At 43.0% G+C, this 15,933-nt stretch overlaps 2 protein-coding genes across 2 annotated transcripts; one reads left to right on the top strand and one right to left on the bottom strand.

Moving 5' to 3' along the window:
* Positions 1-2,904: 2,904 nt before the first annotated feature.
* tmem74 (transmembrane protein 74) lies at positions 2,905-3,759 on the bottom strand (the record flags this gene model as incomplete). Its single annotated transcript, XM_083678401.1, has 1 exon — positions 2,905-3,759. One exon carries the CDS (start codon positions 3,757-3,759, stop codon positions 2,905-2,907), a length of 855 nt encoding a protein of 284 aa, XP_083534527.1.
* An 8,944-nt stretch (positions 3,760-12,703) lies between these two features.
* Positions 12,704-15,075, top strand: trhra (thyrotropin-releasing hormone receptor a; the record flags this gene model as incomplete). Its single annotated transcript, XM_083678148.1, has 2 exons — positions 12,704-13,501; positions 14,635-15,075. The coding sequence occupies 2 exons, from the start codon at positions 12,704-12,706 to the stop codon at positions 15,073-15,075; spliced, it is 1,239 nt and encodes a 412-aa protein (XP_083534274.1).
* Positions 15,076-15,933: the final 858 nt, after the last annotated feature.

Below are 15,933 nucleotides of genomic sequence, written 5' to 3'. Positions count from 1 at the left end.
GGGTTAGCAAACGTGTTTTGGGAAGCTGTGCAGAGCACGGAACATTAATCGGTTGTGTTCTTGGTGTTTAATCCCATCACAAGAGAGCAGAGTGACAGAGTGAGAGTGAAAGAAAGAGAGAGAGAGAAAGTGATAGATACAGAGATACATAGAGAAAGACACACAGAGAGAGAGAGAGAGAGAGAGAGAGAGAGAGAGAGAGAGAGAGAGAGAGAGGAGGGGGAGGGGGAGTTGACTTCAATGAGTTGTGACTCCTGCTGTAATGAGGGTCCCAGGTCAATACTTAGTTGTCATGCACTGTTTACTCAGACTGTACACCAGCATCCTTTATGACATCCAGGACAGCTGGCGGAGCCAGGCTCTGTTGCTCATGTCTTGAGTCTTTTTTGCACATTTTAGTGGTGTGAAAAAGATCATTCTCAACAAAGAGTGTTATCTTATGAATTGAAGTAAAACATGTAATGTCGAATTATTTTGCATCCCGTTGTTTTGTGTATGTTCACAGTACAAACGTAATGTTCTAATAATTATCATTTAAGTGACATTTAAAGATCACCCAGAAGAAGACAATAATGTTTTGGGATGTTGAAATAAAACGTTGTGTCATTCCTTTTACTGTACCAAGAATTCTTTGTATCCATGACCATCATCTACAGCTCATTCTATAAAGATCATCATTTATTAATTTGTTACATTACTGTGAGAATATACTGTACTTCTCATAAATGACAATACTGAATGTACATGGACAAATTACAGTAGAGGTCTTTGGCCTTGTTCACACTGCCAGTTTGCAGTGACTCAAATCCAATTTTTTCCTATATCCGATTCAAAACTGCAGTCTGAACAGACAAAAACCACAGAGTTTGAAATCAGATACAGATGTGATTCCTGGCCATGCCACCCCAGTACCTCTCCTCCTCCTGAACGGTCAAATCTGATTTATTTGCCCCCGAAGTGACGATTGTTCGTCACTCCCCACAGTGTTGTCTGACATTATCACTTTGCAACACAAAAAGACACCAAACAAGCGTGGAGGACAAGAGTTTGTGGAGTACTGGAGAGGTGTGTTTCTTTCTGTCACTAGCCATGATTCTCATGAAGAGAAACAGAGCAAGCAGCTGTGAAACTTCCATGACAGACATTGTCGTCACCCACGACAACTTCTGAATCAGAGGAAGCATGAGCATCACCACCTACACTGCACAGGGTCCCATCGTTACTATGACAACTAGCACTACATTGCCAGTTTACGAATAGGTCTGCTGTCTGAACGTACCACAAATCCCATTTGGTCACATGTCAATGCTGTTTAACAGTCAGAATCCTATTCCAAAACGGATCCTATTCCAAAAACAAAATAGATATGAGCATTAAAGTGATGCTACAGGACCTATAATTTCATAACAGCATATAGTTCTAAAAGTAGCACTTGAGGCAAAATGGGCCAAACTGCAGCTTCAAAACTGAGCTGATACACTAAGGATTCCATGACTGACTGTGGTAAAACTGTGATTCAAATGATAGTCTAGATGATACATTGTACAAACTATACCTTAACCATCTGGACCCAAAACAAGAGGTTTAAAAAATACAATACCGTAGCATCCCTGCAGTGTGAACAAAGCTTCAGAAGTGTAGCCTACTTTAAGTGCAGGTTTTTCAACTGGGGCAACTCTTTCATGTGTAACTGTGATGAGTCTCTCTCACCCCTGTGGTGTGATAAGCAAGGTGGTGGCAGGATAGCAAACATCCCATAATAACCCCCACACACTTATAATCTTATCACCGGGAGTGATGACAGACTGGGGCCACGCTGAGATATATGGTCTGCGTCCTAATAGTCTAATAGTGGCTTCCTCTCTTCATCTCCTCTCCTTCATCCGCACTGACTGAAAGAGACAGGAGAGGTGAAAACAAAATGGTGGATGCGTATTATGACTTAATTCGCTGAGATCTGTTAACTCAGGGCACTTGGAGGAAAGCAGACAAGACACTTTAGAGTTTTGAGATGCAGCCAAAGTCTCCTACAGTGTGAAAGGTAGGCTAAGAAGGAATGATGATGAGGAAAGCAGACAAGACACTTTAGAGGTTTGAGATGCAGCCAAAGTCTCCTACAGTGTGAAATGGCCGAACGAGAGAGTAAAAATAGAGGCCGAGGAGGAGGAGGAGTGGATTGAGAGGAGAGGAAGATTGTCCATGACACTACAGTCACAGAGTCAGATTACTCACCACATCAAAGAGACACCCATCGTTTGACATGATACTCAGTGGCTTAGGCCTACTGGCTAATATCAGCATTACTTCAAAATCACAAAACTGTCCTTGGATGTTAACATGTGAAGTTTTCCTTAAGCACTGAGGGAGGATCAGTTTAACCTCCCCAAATCCTAACTGTTACCATGTGTGGGGAAAACTGACCTCAGATCAGCATCTAGGGGGAACTTCAACCTACTCCACATTTAGCCACATGTTATTCGATATGCACCAAACTACATCCCCCAGTACCTCTCCTCCCCAAACTCACGGGACAGACACTTTTCCCCTCTGAAATGTGTGCATGCAGCATATTGCTGTTGGATACTTTCACATTAAAAATGAATCACCTTAATAATAAATGAAACCTCAGCGATTGCATCAAGGGTACCAAAGAAATGTCACTCAGCACTTTCCAAGAACAAGCCTATTGGTGCTTTAATGTTTTCTTTTCTGTTTTGCTGCCATGCTTATTCATGTTGCAACTGTTTAATGAATTGCTTTTCTTTGTCAAATAGCATAGCCTTCCTCACATCCATCCAATTACTATGGAGATAAAAGACAAGGTTGATGCATGTGTTTTGGTTTTCTATGTGTCACTATGGCTTAGTAATACAAGAGAAGTCTTTTGTCCAACAGAGTATCATTTTAATTGAAGGTCTCCTCAATCTCCTCTTCCAAGGACAAATGTGCGGACGACCGACTTGGACTAGATCGTGTCTTTAAATTGATGGAGCCATACAGTTTCGTTGAGCGCTTGGAATATGCGAAGGCCTTTCTCCTGTACATCTCCCCCTTCCACATCGAGATCATAAGGAGGGTGGAGAGCACCACCCCACCCAGTGTAAGCAGGCACAGTCCCGCTATCACACACCTGTCCAGGTGCGCCCCTACACGGGCACCCTCCATCTCCAACCTCTCCATCTCCCGCGCCGACACGCTCTCACGGTCCACTTTGACGTCGCGAGGGACCGCGTAGGATATGATCACTAAGGAGATTCCGGTCACCAGGAACGTGACCGCGCTGATAAACCCGTAGTCTACCGACGACCCCGAACTTTCCGACGAGAGGTCCTCATCCGACATAAGGGAGAACTCTTGGAACCCCTCGGGACGGATGTCGTTGGCGGGGCCATGACACGAGGGTCTGTGGATACCTTTTCCACTTGTCTCAGGGCTTGCTAGTCTAAGGTTAACATTTTCGTCGATGTATGCAAATGATGTCTCTAGTTCCTCGTCACAGCACACTCTGACCCTCTCCGCCGCCGGGTGACCGTATTTAGCGAGCAGTCCTCCTTTCAAGGGAGCCGTCCTTGGTGCTGAATTACATAGTCCTTCGCAGTCCTGCGCCGAGCTGTACTCTTGTTCTCTAGAGAGCACCCCTCCGGCTATTGAGCCGCTCGACTTGCGAACATGCAGCGGATTTGAAGCCAAGTCAAGGACGCTCGGAGGATCGGGTTGTCTGCCTTCCTTATCTCTGTAAAGCAGCTCTAGCGAAGCCATTCGATTCACGCCGTGGGTTCACTTTAATTATCTTTTAGACGGCGTTTTCAATCCACGGCACCTCTGAAAAAGACATGAATCATGAGTCACATGTCATGTCATGTTCCAAAGATTAAACACTATAATCATGAATTTATTGCAGAGGCGAACTGTACATTTACGCGTGCGTAATTTGGATAGTGTCTCAGAAATATGGGCTACAGTAGCCTAGTATAACGGGTGCAATTGAGAGTAGCCTATCCTAGTATGAAGAAGTATTGACAAAGTTAATCTGTTTGTTTTAGAGAAATCATCTGCTGTGCAGTATGAAAGGCGATTAAAGTGACAGTGATTAGCCCACTGCCTCAGTATCCAATTAGGAAGCAATCCGCGTAAACCTACAGATTATCTCTAAAACGTATTGGCTAACGTCTAAATCATACAGTATGGACGAACCTATACGATTCTCTTCACATCAACATTGTAATGAATGAGAACTGTATATAGACAACATTATCAGTACACTTTCACATAAGCTGTTCTTTGGAAGAATAATTCTATCCTCATTTGTGGATAGTATTTCGTACAGTAGCCTACATAGGCTAGATACAAGGAAGAACCACGTACTGTACGGCACTCCTTGCAAGGCAAATTCAGTATATCACCAAATAAATTAATGAACAAAATAATACGTTTACTATGTATTTATACAAGGTTTCTGTAAGTAGAAGGTTTATATTTGAGACATGCATAGTCTGGCTGCCGTATCTGTTCTGAGCTACAAACTAATCTAACCTATTTCAGGAAACAAATCAATATAAGTGCACTTACTTCTTCAGCATGCATAATGTCGCATTCCCTTCTTATGCCAAAGCTCTATATTTAGAAGAGTAATTACAGTGATAGAGCTTGAATATACGACTAGCCCTATTCAGAGAATGTGTATGTAGCATCCTCCAGTGCTTAGGCAATTGAAAGGAAGGTTTTCCGCTATAGTCCCTCCTCCCACACACGATTTTGGTTGCCTCGGTCTGGTGCCGAGCTCGCGGTACCCTTGAACAGATTCAGATCACTCCAGCGTGCAGCATAATAAACACACACGAGAGGAGATTTAAAAAATGGAACGGGAGCATGGGAATTGGAGTCCATATAATCTCTGCGATTGCTGTGAATTAGTTTTGCTCAACAGATTCAACGACTACAAACATGCAGCTATCTTGAACAGCTTTCAGGGTCATGTATGTGACCACATGTCCAGCTGTGTGAATGATGATGTGTGAATGATGATGTCAATGCGTATATTTTCACCATTGCAGTACAGTACAGGACATGACTAAAATCACAGCCAGCAGTGAATTCCAAGCATGGCGTGGTACCACATGTATCACATGCCATCTGTTCTCTGACCCAGTGACGATTACTATGGTTACTATGTCAAAGGCCTCTTTTAATCCCCATTTAATCTAGAGATCTGATGGGACATCTGACCTGACTTGCCCTAAATCTTAGGAAATATCATACATTCACATTTTCACTGTCCTCGTCTTGGTGAATCTTGGTGAAGCACGTGTTCTATACAATTCCTCATTCCATGTCATGCATTACACTGAGCCCGTCCTCTGATTTCTACCTCCACCAGCTTCCCCTGAGTCCAATTGATGCCTATACTGTAGTCAGCAATCCAAGATACATTGTGGTTTTCCTGGGTGGTGACTCTTTATAGAATGAAGCTACTGTAGCCTCTAGAGTTCCTACATCAAGATATATTTAGCACTTAATCTCAGTTGACCTTTATATGCTATTTGTCCCTACAGTATACTATTTGTCCCTACAGTATACTATTTGTCCCTACAGTATACTATTTGTCTCTACAGTATACTATTTGTCCCTACAGTATATATTTCGCACAAAGCAAAACCAGATAACATCTAGAATTGTAGAGAGTCACACATTGCCTGGAGTACAGTGGCTGCAGAGTGGATGGCTCTGGCTGCTGGCCCAATAACATCCCATTTAAGAGATGAGGCTGGAGGAGAGGAGAGGGAGAGACAAGACAAGAGATTAATCATGACATTTGTTCTAGCATAGCTTGGGGAAGGAATTCTGCCCAGTCATGGCTGGATGTATATACAGCTGACATGACTGTGCATTATTATGAGAATGGTTAGCTTGCAGACTAGTCAATCTAGTGAAACACCAAATCAGCCCCTAGTCCGATCTCTACCACCAAGCCCAACCCCGTAGATTGGGAAGGATTCGATTGGTATAAGCAAAATGGCTCACTTTCCACCTAGCCTATCAGAAACAATTACCCCTTTGATTCACTTCAGGAGGAGGGAGGGAGGAGGGACTAAGAGCAGATTTGGAATTCAGCATCAGCAGTAACAAAGCTGATATATGACTGTGTACTTGTCTGAGAGGAACGGCCAAGACGTCATCTGTTATCTGCTTTTGCATGACTTTCTCTCATTGGCAAGGACAACAGCCCTGCAAGGAGAAGAGGCAGCTCCAAAGGCAGTAAATCTTCATTGCGTGTCCTTTGCTACAGGCAAAAATCATCAGAGAGGATGGATGGATGGATGGATGGATGGATGGATGGATGGATGGATGGATGGATGGATGGATGGATGGATGGATGGATGGATGGGCAATGGGTTAGAAACATGGGTATAACAACACCAAGGGAGGCTGGTGGAGGTGGACATGTGGAATGTGCTTCTATGTATGTCCTCATTCCATTCCATGCTTTACAACGAGCCCGTCCTCCGATTTCTACTTCCACCAGGCTCCCCCCCTCCTCCCCCCCCCTTAACAACACCCCCTCAAGGGTTTGCATGGACTCAGTGATGACTCAGATAGAGTGGATTTGTGAGTCACGTTGGGGATAAGTTAGTTAGAGTGAGCAAGGGAGTGAAGGGATGACAAAGCACATTCAGGAAATTGTTACATCGTAATTATCAAACACCTCGACAAATTAAGGTATTTCTCTGTTGAAGTGTTGTTGTCTTGTACAGACGGTACCAGGCTCACAACACTAAACACAACACGTTAACCATGCGACAGCCCAATATTAACTTTCGAAAAACATATAAAAGCATCAAAGATACATTTTCTTTTAGAGGTTTAACAAACAGCCCTGCAAGGAGAAGAGACAGCTCCAAAGGAAGTCAGTCGTCATTGTGTTGTCCTCTGCCACAGGCTTATCCTCAGAGAGAGAGAATCAATTAATGAATGGATGGTGGGACAGAAACATGGATACTGTACAATACCCCTTAAGGGTTTGCATTTCCTATGGCTTGCCTATGGCAGAACCGCACTGTATAGTAGAATCAACTGTATACATATTTACAGTACGGCTTTGAGGGATGACGGAGAGATGGAGAGGAGGAGTGGAGGTCATTTTGGATCTGGGGTCATTTTCCAGAAAGTTTCGTGGCTTAAGCAGTACTTAATTTCTCCTGACAACCCAGCCGCAAAGCCGTGAGATAGTAACAATCATAAATCCATGTTTGCGGGTCAATCGTCCGTTCATGAAGAACTTTTCCGGGCTCGGAGCGGCGTGAGCCCGGATTTTCAAAAGAGATAAAGTACTACTTTAGCTAAGAAGCTTTCGGGAAACTGACTGTTGTTGCTGACCTCTGCAGCAGCCAGTAGGATGGGAGTGAGAAGCCATGACGAATCTATTGAGACATGCAACATATGAACTGTAACATATAAAGTTATTAGTCATAAAAACACTATAGCCTACCTGGTATTTCCCAACGAGTAAGACTCTTTGTACACATTTTGGCCCAAGTCTAACGAAACCTAAGCACTAAACATGTTCCCTCATAATTATATAATTCAGGCATCTTTCAATATGATTCCAGTAAAATAAAGTCAAAACATATAATTAGATCAATTGCACTTCTCTGAGAATAGTGAATAGTGTTACCGTATGGTAATAAAACTGGCACAGCAACAGCCACCCACGGGGCATCTAAGACCACCTCTGTCAGAGTGGCTGGCCAATGCTTTATAGATTATTAATAAGCAAGCAGCTCGGTAGCACATTCCTCAGATATTGTTGTGGATGACTGGCACGCAAACCCATAGAGCATCTTCCGTGTTTTGACAATGTCTTTCAGCGGGGCGGCTGATGGAGGGAGGATGAGACAGGCTGGCGACAAGAGGATTAATACAGAGAGGAAAAGAGGCATGTACAGTATAGAGAGAGAGAAAAGGAGGGAGAGAGTGTGATGGAGAGAAGGGGAAAAGAGGACTGAAAGGCAGGCTAAAAGGTTGAGTGGTCGAGAGGGTTTCTGGAGGGGTGGAAGGATAGTGGGGGGGTAGGGGTGGGGGGGGGGGGGGGGGGGGTTAGATAACAGACAGTGTCATGAAATATTCAGGACTCAGCCCCGAAGGTTCATTGAGAATGGTTCTGGTAATTGCACCAGTGTTCTGCCCTGACATGGATACTGTGGGTTATGCCATCTTTTAATGTGGTGCTTCTCACTCTCTCCTCTGAATATCAATCAGGTCTGTTCTACCTCTCTGGATAAATACATCATAAGAAGGTGGCAATGCGTTCAATATTAGGTCTCTTGTGTGTGTGTGTGTGGGTGTCTGTGTGTGTGTGTGTGTGCCTGTGAGCATACGTACGTGCGGGTGTGCATGATTTTCAGTTCAAGGAAGCCATTAATCTTTTGATGAAAAGATAAGCATTCATAATAAAACTTTTTTTTTTTAATATCTTTCATTAACTCATGCATGCTGCTCATTTGATTAAACCTCTTGGCAGGGAAAATTGATTATCCAATTCTGTCCATCCTCTCTCTCTGTCTCTTCATCATAATTAAGTTGATGCTATCATCACACGTCCCCGTCATGGCATGGCTTGCTTTGCATACTAATACATCTGATAGCTCTTTATTCGATTTTAATATCTTCGTCCAATATCTTGATTTTGTTTCTGTATTAGTCTTGGAATATGTCCAAAACGCCTTACAGACACTCCATATCCAATCCAACTCATATTATGACAGAATCCCTCCCTGAAGACTCTGTCTTCATTATTCTTCTGGAAAGTCACTTTGTTACGCTGGAATACATGGCTGCATTCCGTTGTCATGGTAACAAAATGGTAAAGTGGATTACAGCGTAGTAAAATGACTTTTACGAACACGTAATGCAGACAAAGTCTTCAGAGGAGGATTCTGTAATAATATTAGCTGGTTTGGAGTGTCTGCAAGGTCCAGAAAGTATGAAATCCAAAATATAAGTACTTAGTATCTAAGGAAGCAAAAACTAAAAAAACTGACTGGACTAATCAACTACAGCCAAGGTCAGGGCTAAATCAGGAAAAAAATATATAAAAAATGGTGGAACATACCTTTAACCCTATTTCACACCACAGAGTCAGACTGAGCTGAGCCGAGCAGACTGAGTTGAGTCTGAAACAGTGCTGTAGTGTTTACACCCCCTACGTGTCATACAAACGGTTTGTTGGTGTCTTTGAATGCAGTTCCTAGCTGTGCAGAGGTGCTCTTCAGTATGGAAAACACAGTTTGAAGCAGGGATGGGTTTTCTTCATTAGTCAAATGAACAAACCTTGACTTCAGGCCAAATATGTCATTTATTTTGAAGACAAATCCTGCCAAAAACCTTGAGTAGTCTGCTGGCACTGTAACCACCATGGCAAACATAAAACACCTTTGTGTTTTTCAGTTGCATCAAGTTTAGCTTGAAATTTCAATTAGAAGAAAAAAGAGGAATGGTTCTTACAAAAGAGGTTTGGAATGAATAATTCATGGTATTAACATAAAATACAATGACATCACAGTCAGGCTTTTGTGAACGTTTTCCATTTGCCATGCATAGATATTCATAAATTCATAGCGTCTTACCTGTCAACCCTTCAGCACCTTTGTCAGATACAGTACGCATTCACGTTCCAGCTTTGGATGCCTGATGATCCATCATAGCCTGTCAATTATGACCCCAAAGTTCTGAAATAACTCCAGACTGCTCCCTCAGCTAAAACCCCCCAGAGATTACCCCACAGAAACACTGCCTTCTGAGAGAAGGCATTTCAAAAATGTAAATTAATTTGGTGATAAGGAAAAAAAAACTTTCCACATAGACCTACACTGGAGTAAGGAAAAAAAAGCAATTTCTTGACTTTTCCTCTTCAAAGTCATTAGCATTTTGCGAGCTGACACAGGGGGCCTGGATCCCAAACAGTTTGGGACTTCAATCTATAGAGCGTCCATCTTTCAAAACAGAGACAGCATAACAATGAACCAGCTGGTGTCCTACAATGAGTCAGGCCGTCAGTGGTGAATGCATCTGCATAAACACACAACACAGTTTATCATCCCTCATTTTAATCTAGGTTACATTACACATTCCTATGGATTGTGTCTCATATCTATTTTGATATTTCATGAATCATGAATAAAACAAAGGCGTCATGTGGTGGGGGGCCTTCAAAGTATATTTCCTGTTTCAAAGGGTCAGTCGTTTTGCCCTTCTTTCCACAGGGTGGCAGCGAAGAGCCATTCTCAAACAGCTTCATGCGGAAACAGACAAGTCATGTCCTGTAGGAGGGCAATCTCCATTGACAATTTGTTTACTTAAGATATGCATTTGATTTGTTCTTTAGATAGGGTATAACATTAAATAATGATTGCATTGCCTGAGATTTACAAACCTGTAGTAGCCTATGACATGGCTATATTTAAATGGAATTATGCATAAAACTGCCCTTAAGAACTATACATTTTGATGAAATTTAACTTTGGTGTGTTCATACATGACATTTGTCATGTGAACCGTAATATGCAAAATATGTAAATGATGATAGCCTTGACGTAAGCCATCTTAGATCTTTACTAGGGATGCGTGGTCGGAAGGAGTCACACCGGAGGCTGGTGGAGGGAGAAATCCGAGGACGGGCTCATTGTAATGCACGTGTGTGTGCGTGTGTGCGTGCGTCTCTCTCATGTTTGATACCATTCCATGAATTACAATGAGCCCGTCCTCCGATGTCGACCTCCCGTCCTCCGATTTCTACCTCCACCAGCCTCCACTGAGTCACACAGCAATTACATCTCCCTCTACCTGCACCTCGGCAGTCTGTTCTTCACCTCCTGAACTCCTGTCTGTGAGAAGTGATGTGCTGTCTCATCCTGATGATATTCTGCAGCCTCCATAAGACATTCCTCTCTCTCTCTCCTGATGTGCTGCTCAGGGCTGGGATCAATACAACCATGACAATAAAGTAATGACACACAGATGGCTCACAACGCAGACGGTTGAATGAAAGCGAAACAGCCCATGTTGACAACCTGTTAATGAACAAACCTGTTAACGATCGAGGAGCTGCTAATGTTGTTTAGTCTTTCGAAGGGCAAACATCCTTGTTACTGATTATTACTGCAGAGTAATAATATACTATATGGTAAACCAGAAATCCTGTAAAGAGCTCGCGTCGAGTTGTTAGAGGCTGTCTACCCCCTTGCAGCCTCTTGTTAATCCGACTTCAAAATACTTTGACACTCACAGAGGGGATCTGTAGTACTTTTGCTTTCAGGGCTGTTTCCTTCTGCATAAACTCTGAGGAAAGTTGCCATGCATAGCCTCCAGGAACAGAAACAGTACATACCAAAGACATGTAAACAACAGGTATGTTTCATCCTCAGCCCATTTCAGATGACTCATTCCCATTGAAATTATCATACTGGGTTAATTCAAGAATCGTTAAAACTGTTTATATGTGTCCTGTTCACAGAACCACAACACTGAAGAAAGCATGTAAACAACGGTCGCTCCATTGTGAGCATATTACACAGTGGGGGTTAAAATGTTCATTTTCCCACCCACTGCGATACCCATTTATGCAAACAGTGTTCACACACACAAACACACACACACACACACACACACACACACACACACACACACACACACACACACACACACACACACACACACACACACACTGACATGAACTCTGCATCTGCGGAGGACCTCATTACCCCAAGATGTCCCCAGTGGATCTAAAGTACAGTAACAGGGTTTTAATGAGAGTCAATCACTGGCCATGGGAAAAATACTACAGCCTAAATGAACCATTTATGGATGGATGGCGAAATGTAAAGATACAACTGTGAACAATGTTACTCAGTTCAGGTGTCTGGTAATTTGAATATTATTGTTTTAATTCAAATCGTGCAGTGCATGGGGTTATACGTTTTGCCCACCTACCAAGACACTGATTTCGTTATTATGCGATCAGAATAATTAGAATTAGACGTACTGTAGGATATAAACTGTGGGGGAGTAAAGCATCATAATGCTGCATAAAAGCTGTGTAACAAATTATACCTGTACCTCTTTTTGGTAGATAATTGTACAAAGATAACAGTCTTTGATAGATGTATCACTCAATGTCAATAGTTATGCTGAAGAAAAGCCCACTCAATATCTGTTAAATTGGAGTTGTATTTAATTGCTCTGTCTCCTCTCCCTTATCCAGTGTAGTCTTCTGCTCTCTCTGTTGGCTGCAACCCTACCAGGAGGGAGACACAGTAGAGACGCTCTCTACAGATCCCTCACTTATGACTTGACTGTCTTCTCTGTGCGATTGGAGCAGCACTTGACGTTGCGGCACCTTTACTTTCGGTGGATTTGTCAACTTCGATCTGCGCAAAAAGGACTAAACATAATAGGGAGAACTTTTAAACCTGCGTTCGTCTCATAATGGAATATTTTTTTCGGGATTCTAAATTGATGCTCTGAATTGAGAGGTTAATAACCTGATGGTATAAGTCATGTTGCTCTTATTTTTGATATATTCAGTTTTATAATTTAAATTTACAACGAATTTTGTTTTTGTGAGAAGTTCTAAGAGGCTACTTAGATGTAACTTCCATGCGTAACGCGTAAAAGTCCATGTCTTAAATTAACCGGGAGAATTTTACTAATGGAGAATGAAACCATGGAGAATGTTACTCTACTTCAAGATAACCAAACCCTTGGTGTTTGGACTGATTACACCTTCGAATACAAAGTGGTCAGCATATTGCTAGTGACCCTCATCTGCGGGATAGGAATTGTCGGCAACACTATGGTGATTCTGGTGGTCCTCACCACCAAACACATGCGGACACCAACCAACTGTTACCTGGTGAGCTTGGCGGTCGCTGACCTGATGGTTCTGACGGCAGCAGGACTACCGAACATTACCGAGAGTCTTTACGGGGGGCGCTGGGTGTACGGCTACGCCGGGTGCCTCACCATAACTTACTTTCAATACCTGGGAATAAACGCATCCTCTTGCTCCATCACGGCGTTCACCATAGAGCGCTACATAGCCATCTGTCACCCGATAAAAGCGCAGTTTCTCTGCACTCTCTCAAGAGCGAAGAAAATCATAGTGGTAGTGTGGGCTTTGACTTCTCTCTATTGTGTCATGTGGTTTTATTTGTCGGACACGAACCAGTTAGTTTACGACAATATTACCATGCCCACCTGCGGTTACAAAGTGTCCAGAAATCTTTACCTGCCTATCTACTTTACGGACTTCACCGTCTTTTACGTGCTACCCCTCATGCTGGCCACTGTACTGTATGGACTTATCGCTAGAATTCTTTTCCTCAACCCTCTCCCCGCAGACCCCAAAGAGAACACAAAAAAGTGGAAAAAGGAATCGTGCCAGGGAAATAGGATGATGAGTACTAAAAATTCTTCCTGTAGCACAACTGCTGCCTCCCGCAGACAGGTAAGTGCTAAAATTACAGTAGTGGCTTGCATGACTAGCAACCATGTAACTACATGTAGATTTGTGTGTCTGTGTGTCTGTGTGTGTCTGTGTGTGTGTGTGTGTGTGTGTGTGTGCGTGTGTGTCTGTCAAGAGCAAAAGAGAAAAGAAAGTGAAAGAGAGAGAGAGAGAGAGAGAGAGAGAGAGAGAGAGAAAGAGAGAAAGAGAGGGAGGGAGAGACCCAAGACCAGGCTGTGTGGTCTGATTGGATGGCCCTTAGCACATAGTACTAGTTTGTCTGGACATTGATCTCTCCAGCCCAAGGCTCTTTCTGTCTCAGTCCTATGAACAATGATGATGATGGATCTACGCCTGGTCCTTTAGAACAACATCACTCTAGATGTATAGATCTGCCTGGTCAGCAATGAATGGACACAATGCGATCCATACCGCTTACCAGGGCCTGATTGAGTTATACCAACAGGTCAATCTGTAGTAATGAATTCAGATCTAGAATCATCATTCGCTGCTTAGTCAGAGATGATGCAAGCTGCTCTCTAACCCAATCCAATTTCAATCACACCACAGGCTGGAGACCTCATGACATAAATATGGATAAGAACTAATTGCATTTGGAGTCTAAACATGACAATTAAATTAGAACTGGTTCCACTGGTTTGTTGTTTTTCTGAATATCTTGTTGTGTCAGTAGTCTCCACTGTTGCATATTCATTGACAGGGAATACTGCTCATCTACCCATTACAACTAATGTGCTGCTCTTGTCTTTTTTTTATTGAATGGATGGATGGATGGGTGGGTGGGTGGGTGGGTGGGTGGGTGAATTAATGAATTAATGATGTTGTAGTGACAGAACTGTCTGTAAATTGTACATGGAATGGATGGATGGAAGGATGGATGGATGAATGAATGAATGTATGATGTTGGGACCATATATACTGAAATGTATGCACTCACTGCAATGTAAGTCGCTTTGGATAAAAGCGTCAGCTAAATGGCATATTATGATGTAGCAGTAACAGAAACGTCTGTAAATTGGACATAGGTACAAAGACGTCAAGATAGAATGATATATTTGTCATTCTTTATGACGAAAAAAAAAATTGGTTTTGGTTGATTGGTTTTGTGTTGTCAGGTGACCAAGATGCTGGCTGTGGTGGTGATCCTGTTCGCCCTCCTCTGGATGCCCTACCGCACCTTGGTGGTGGTCAACTCCTTTCTGAACAAGCCCTACCTGGACACCTGGTTCCTGCTCTTCTGCCGGATCTGCATCTACCTCAACAGCGCTGTCAACCCCGTCATCTACAACGCCATGTCCCAGAAGTTCCGCGCCGCCTTCCGGAAACTCTGCCACTGTGGCCCGCAGCGTTCGCAGAAGCCTGCCCACTATAGCGTGGCGCTGACCTACAGCGTCATCAAGGAGACGTCCAATGGGGAGAGCCCCGACCATTTCACAACGGTGATGGACGATATGGCCACGCCCACCTGTACTGACAAGTTCCTGCCCATTGGTAATAAGAGGATGTCGTTTGAGGACCCCACTTTGGCAGGAAGGGTTGACCTGAGCACTGCCTGACTAAAAAAACAATACATCCATACAGAAGACATTGATTATCTGAGAGGATGAATCTTATCCTTGCGGGCTGTTGAGCAGAGCATTTGTACATTTGAAGTGTTTACCAGCCAGCCCAGCACACTAACCAATTCTGTCTATCAGAAGATCTATCACAAGTTTCTTCTGCCCAGAAATAGATTTCATATTTGAGTGGCACAACTTGCAAATTGGAAATATTCAAAACAGAATAAACACTAGGCCTACAGTTAAATACGAGAAAGTTACACATGTTGGGCATGGTGAAATATTTAATTATTGTTCACTCTCTTTTTCGCCAAATACAGTTTGTCGTAAGTAAAAAGCACACAGCGCAAAATTAGAGCCATATTGTGTGACACATGATGGATTGACCGAACAGTCACCATGACGCTTTCCACGACAGGCCTACTGAGCAACAATTGGCGTATCTGTAAGAAAAGATGCATCTCCAGCATCTCAGTACTAGAGAGAGATTGGAAAACACTGGAATTAGTCATGCATGACATTTTGTGACATTTCCCATAGTGGGATAAAAAAAATAAAATAAAAAAAAACGTGTTCGGGGGCTTAGGAGGCATATTGTAACATTATTGCTATCCGTCATACTGAATACGTTGCTGCTAGCAGGCTGGTTTATAGATATACAGTGTACCTGTATCTGTGGCTTTGGCTGCATGCTCTTCCCTTTATCCATGTACCAGGGGACATGTAACCCAGAGATAACCCAGAAAACCCACCTGCCTTAGAGATAAAACAGACTGGCCCTCTAGCACAGGGGAGAACATTCCTGAAAGCCAGGTGGCTTGGAATACCTGGAAAGGTGTTTAAAGGAAGTAGGGT

Source organism: Argentina silus (genome assembly GCF_951799395.1).
Source record: "Argentina silus genome assembly, chromosome: 10".
NCBI classification, from domain to species: Eukaryota; Metazoa; Chordata; class Actinopteri; order Argentiniformes; family Argentinidae; genus Argentina; species Argentina silus.
Note: the sequence above shows the minus strand (reverse complement) of the source record. Positions and strands in the feature narration are given on the sequence as shown.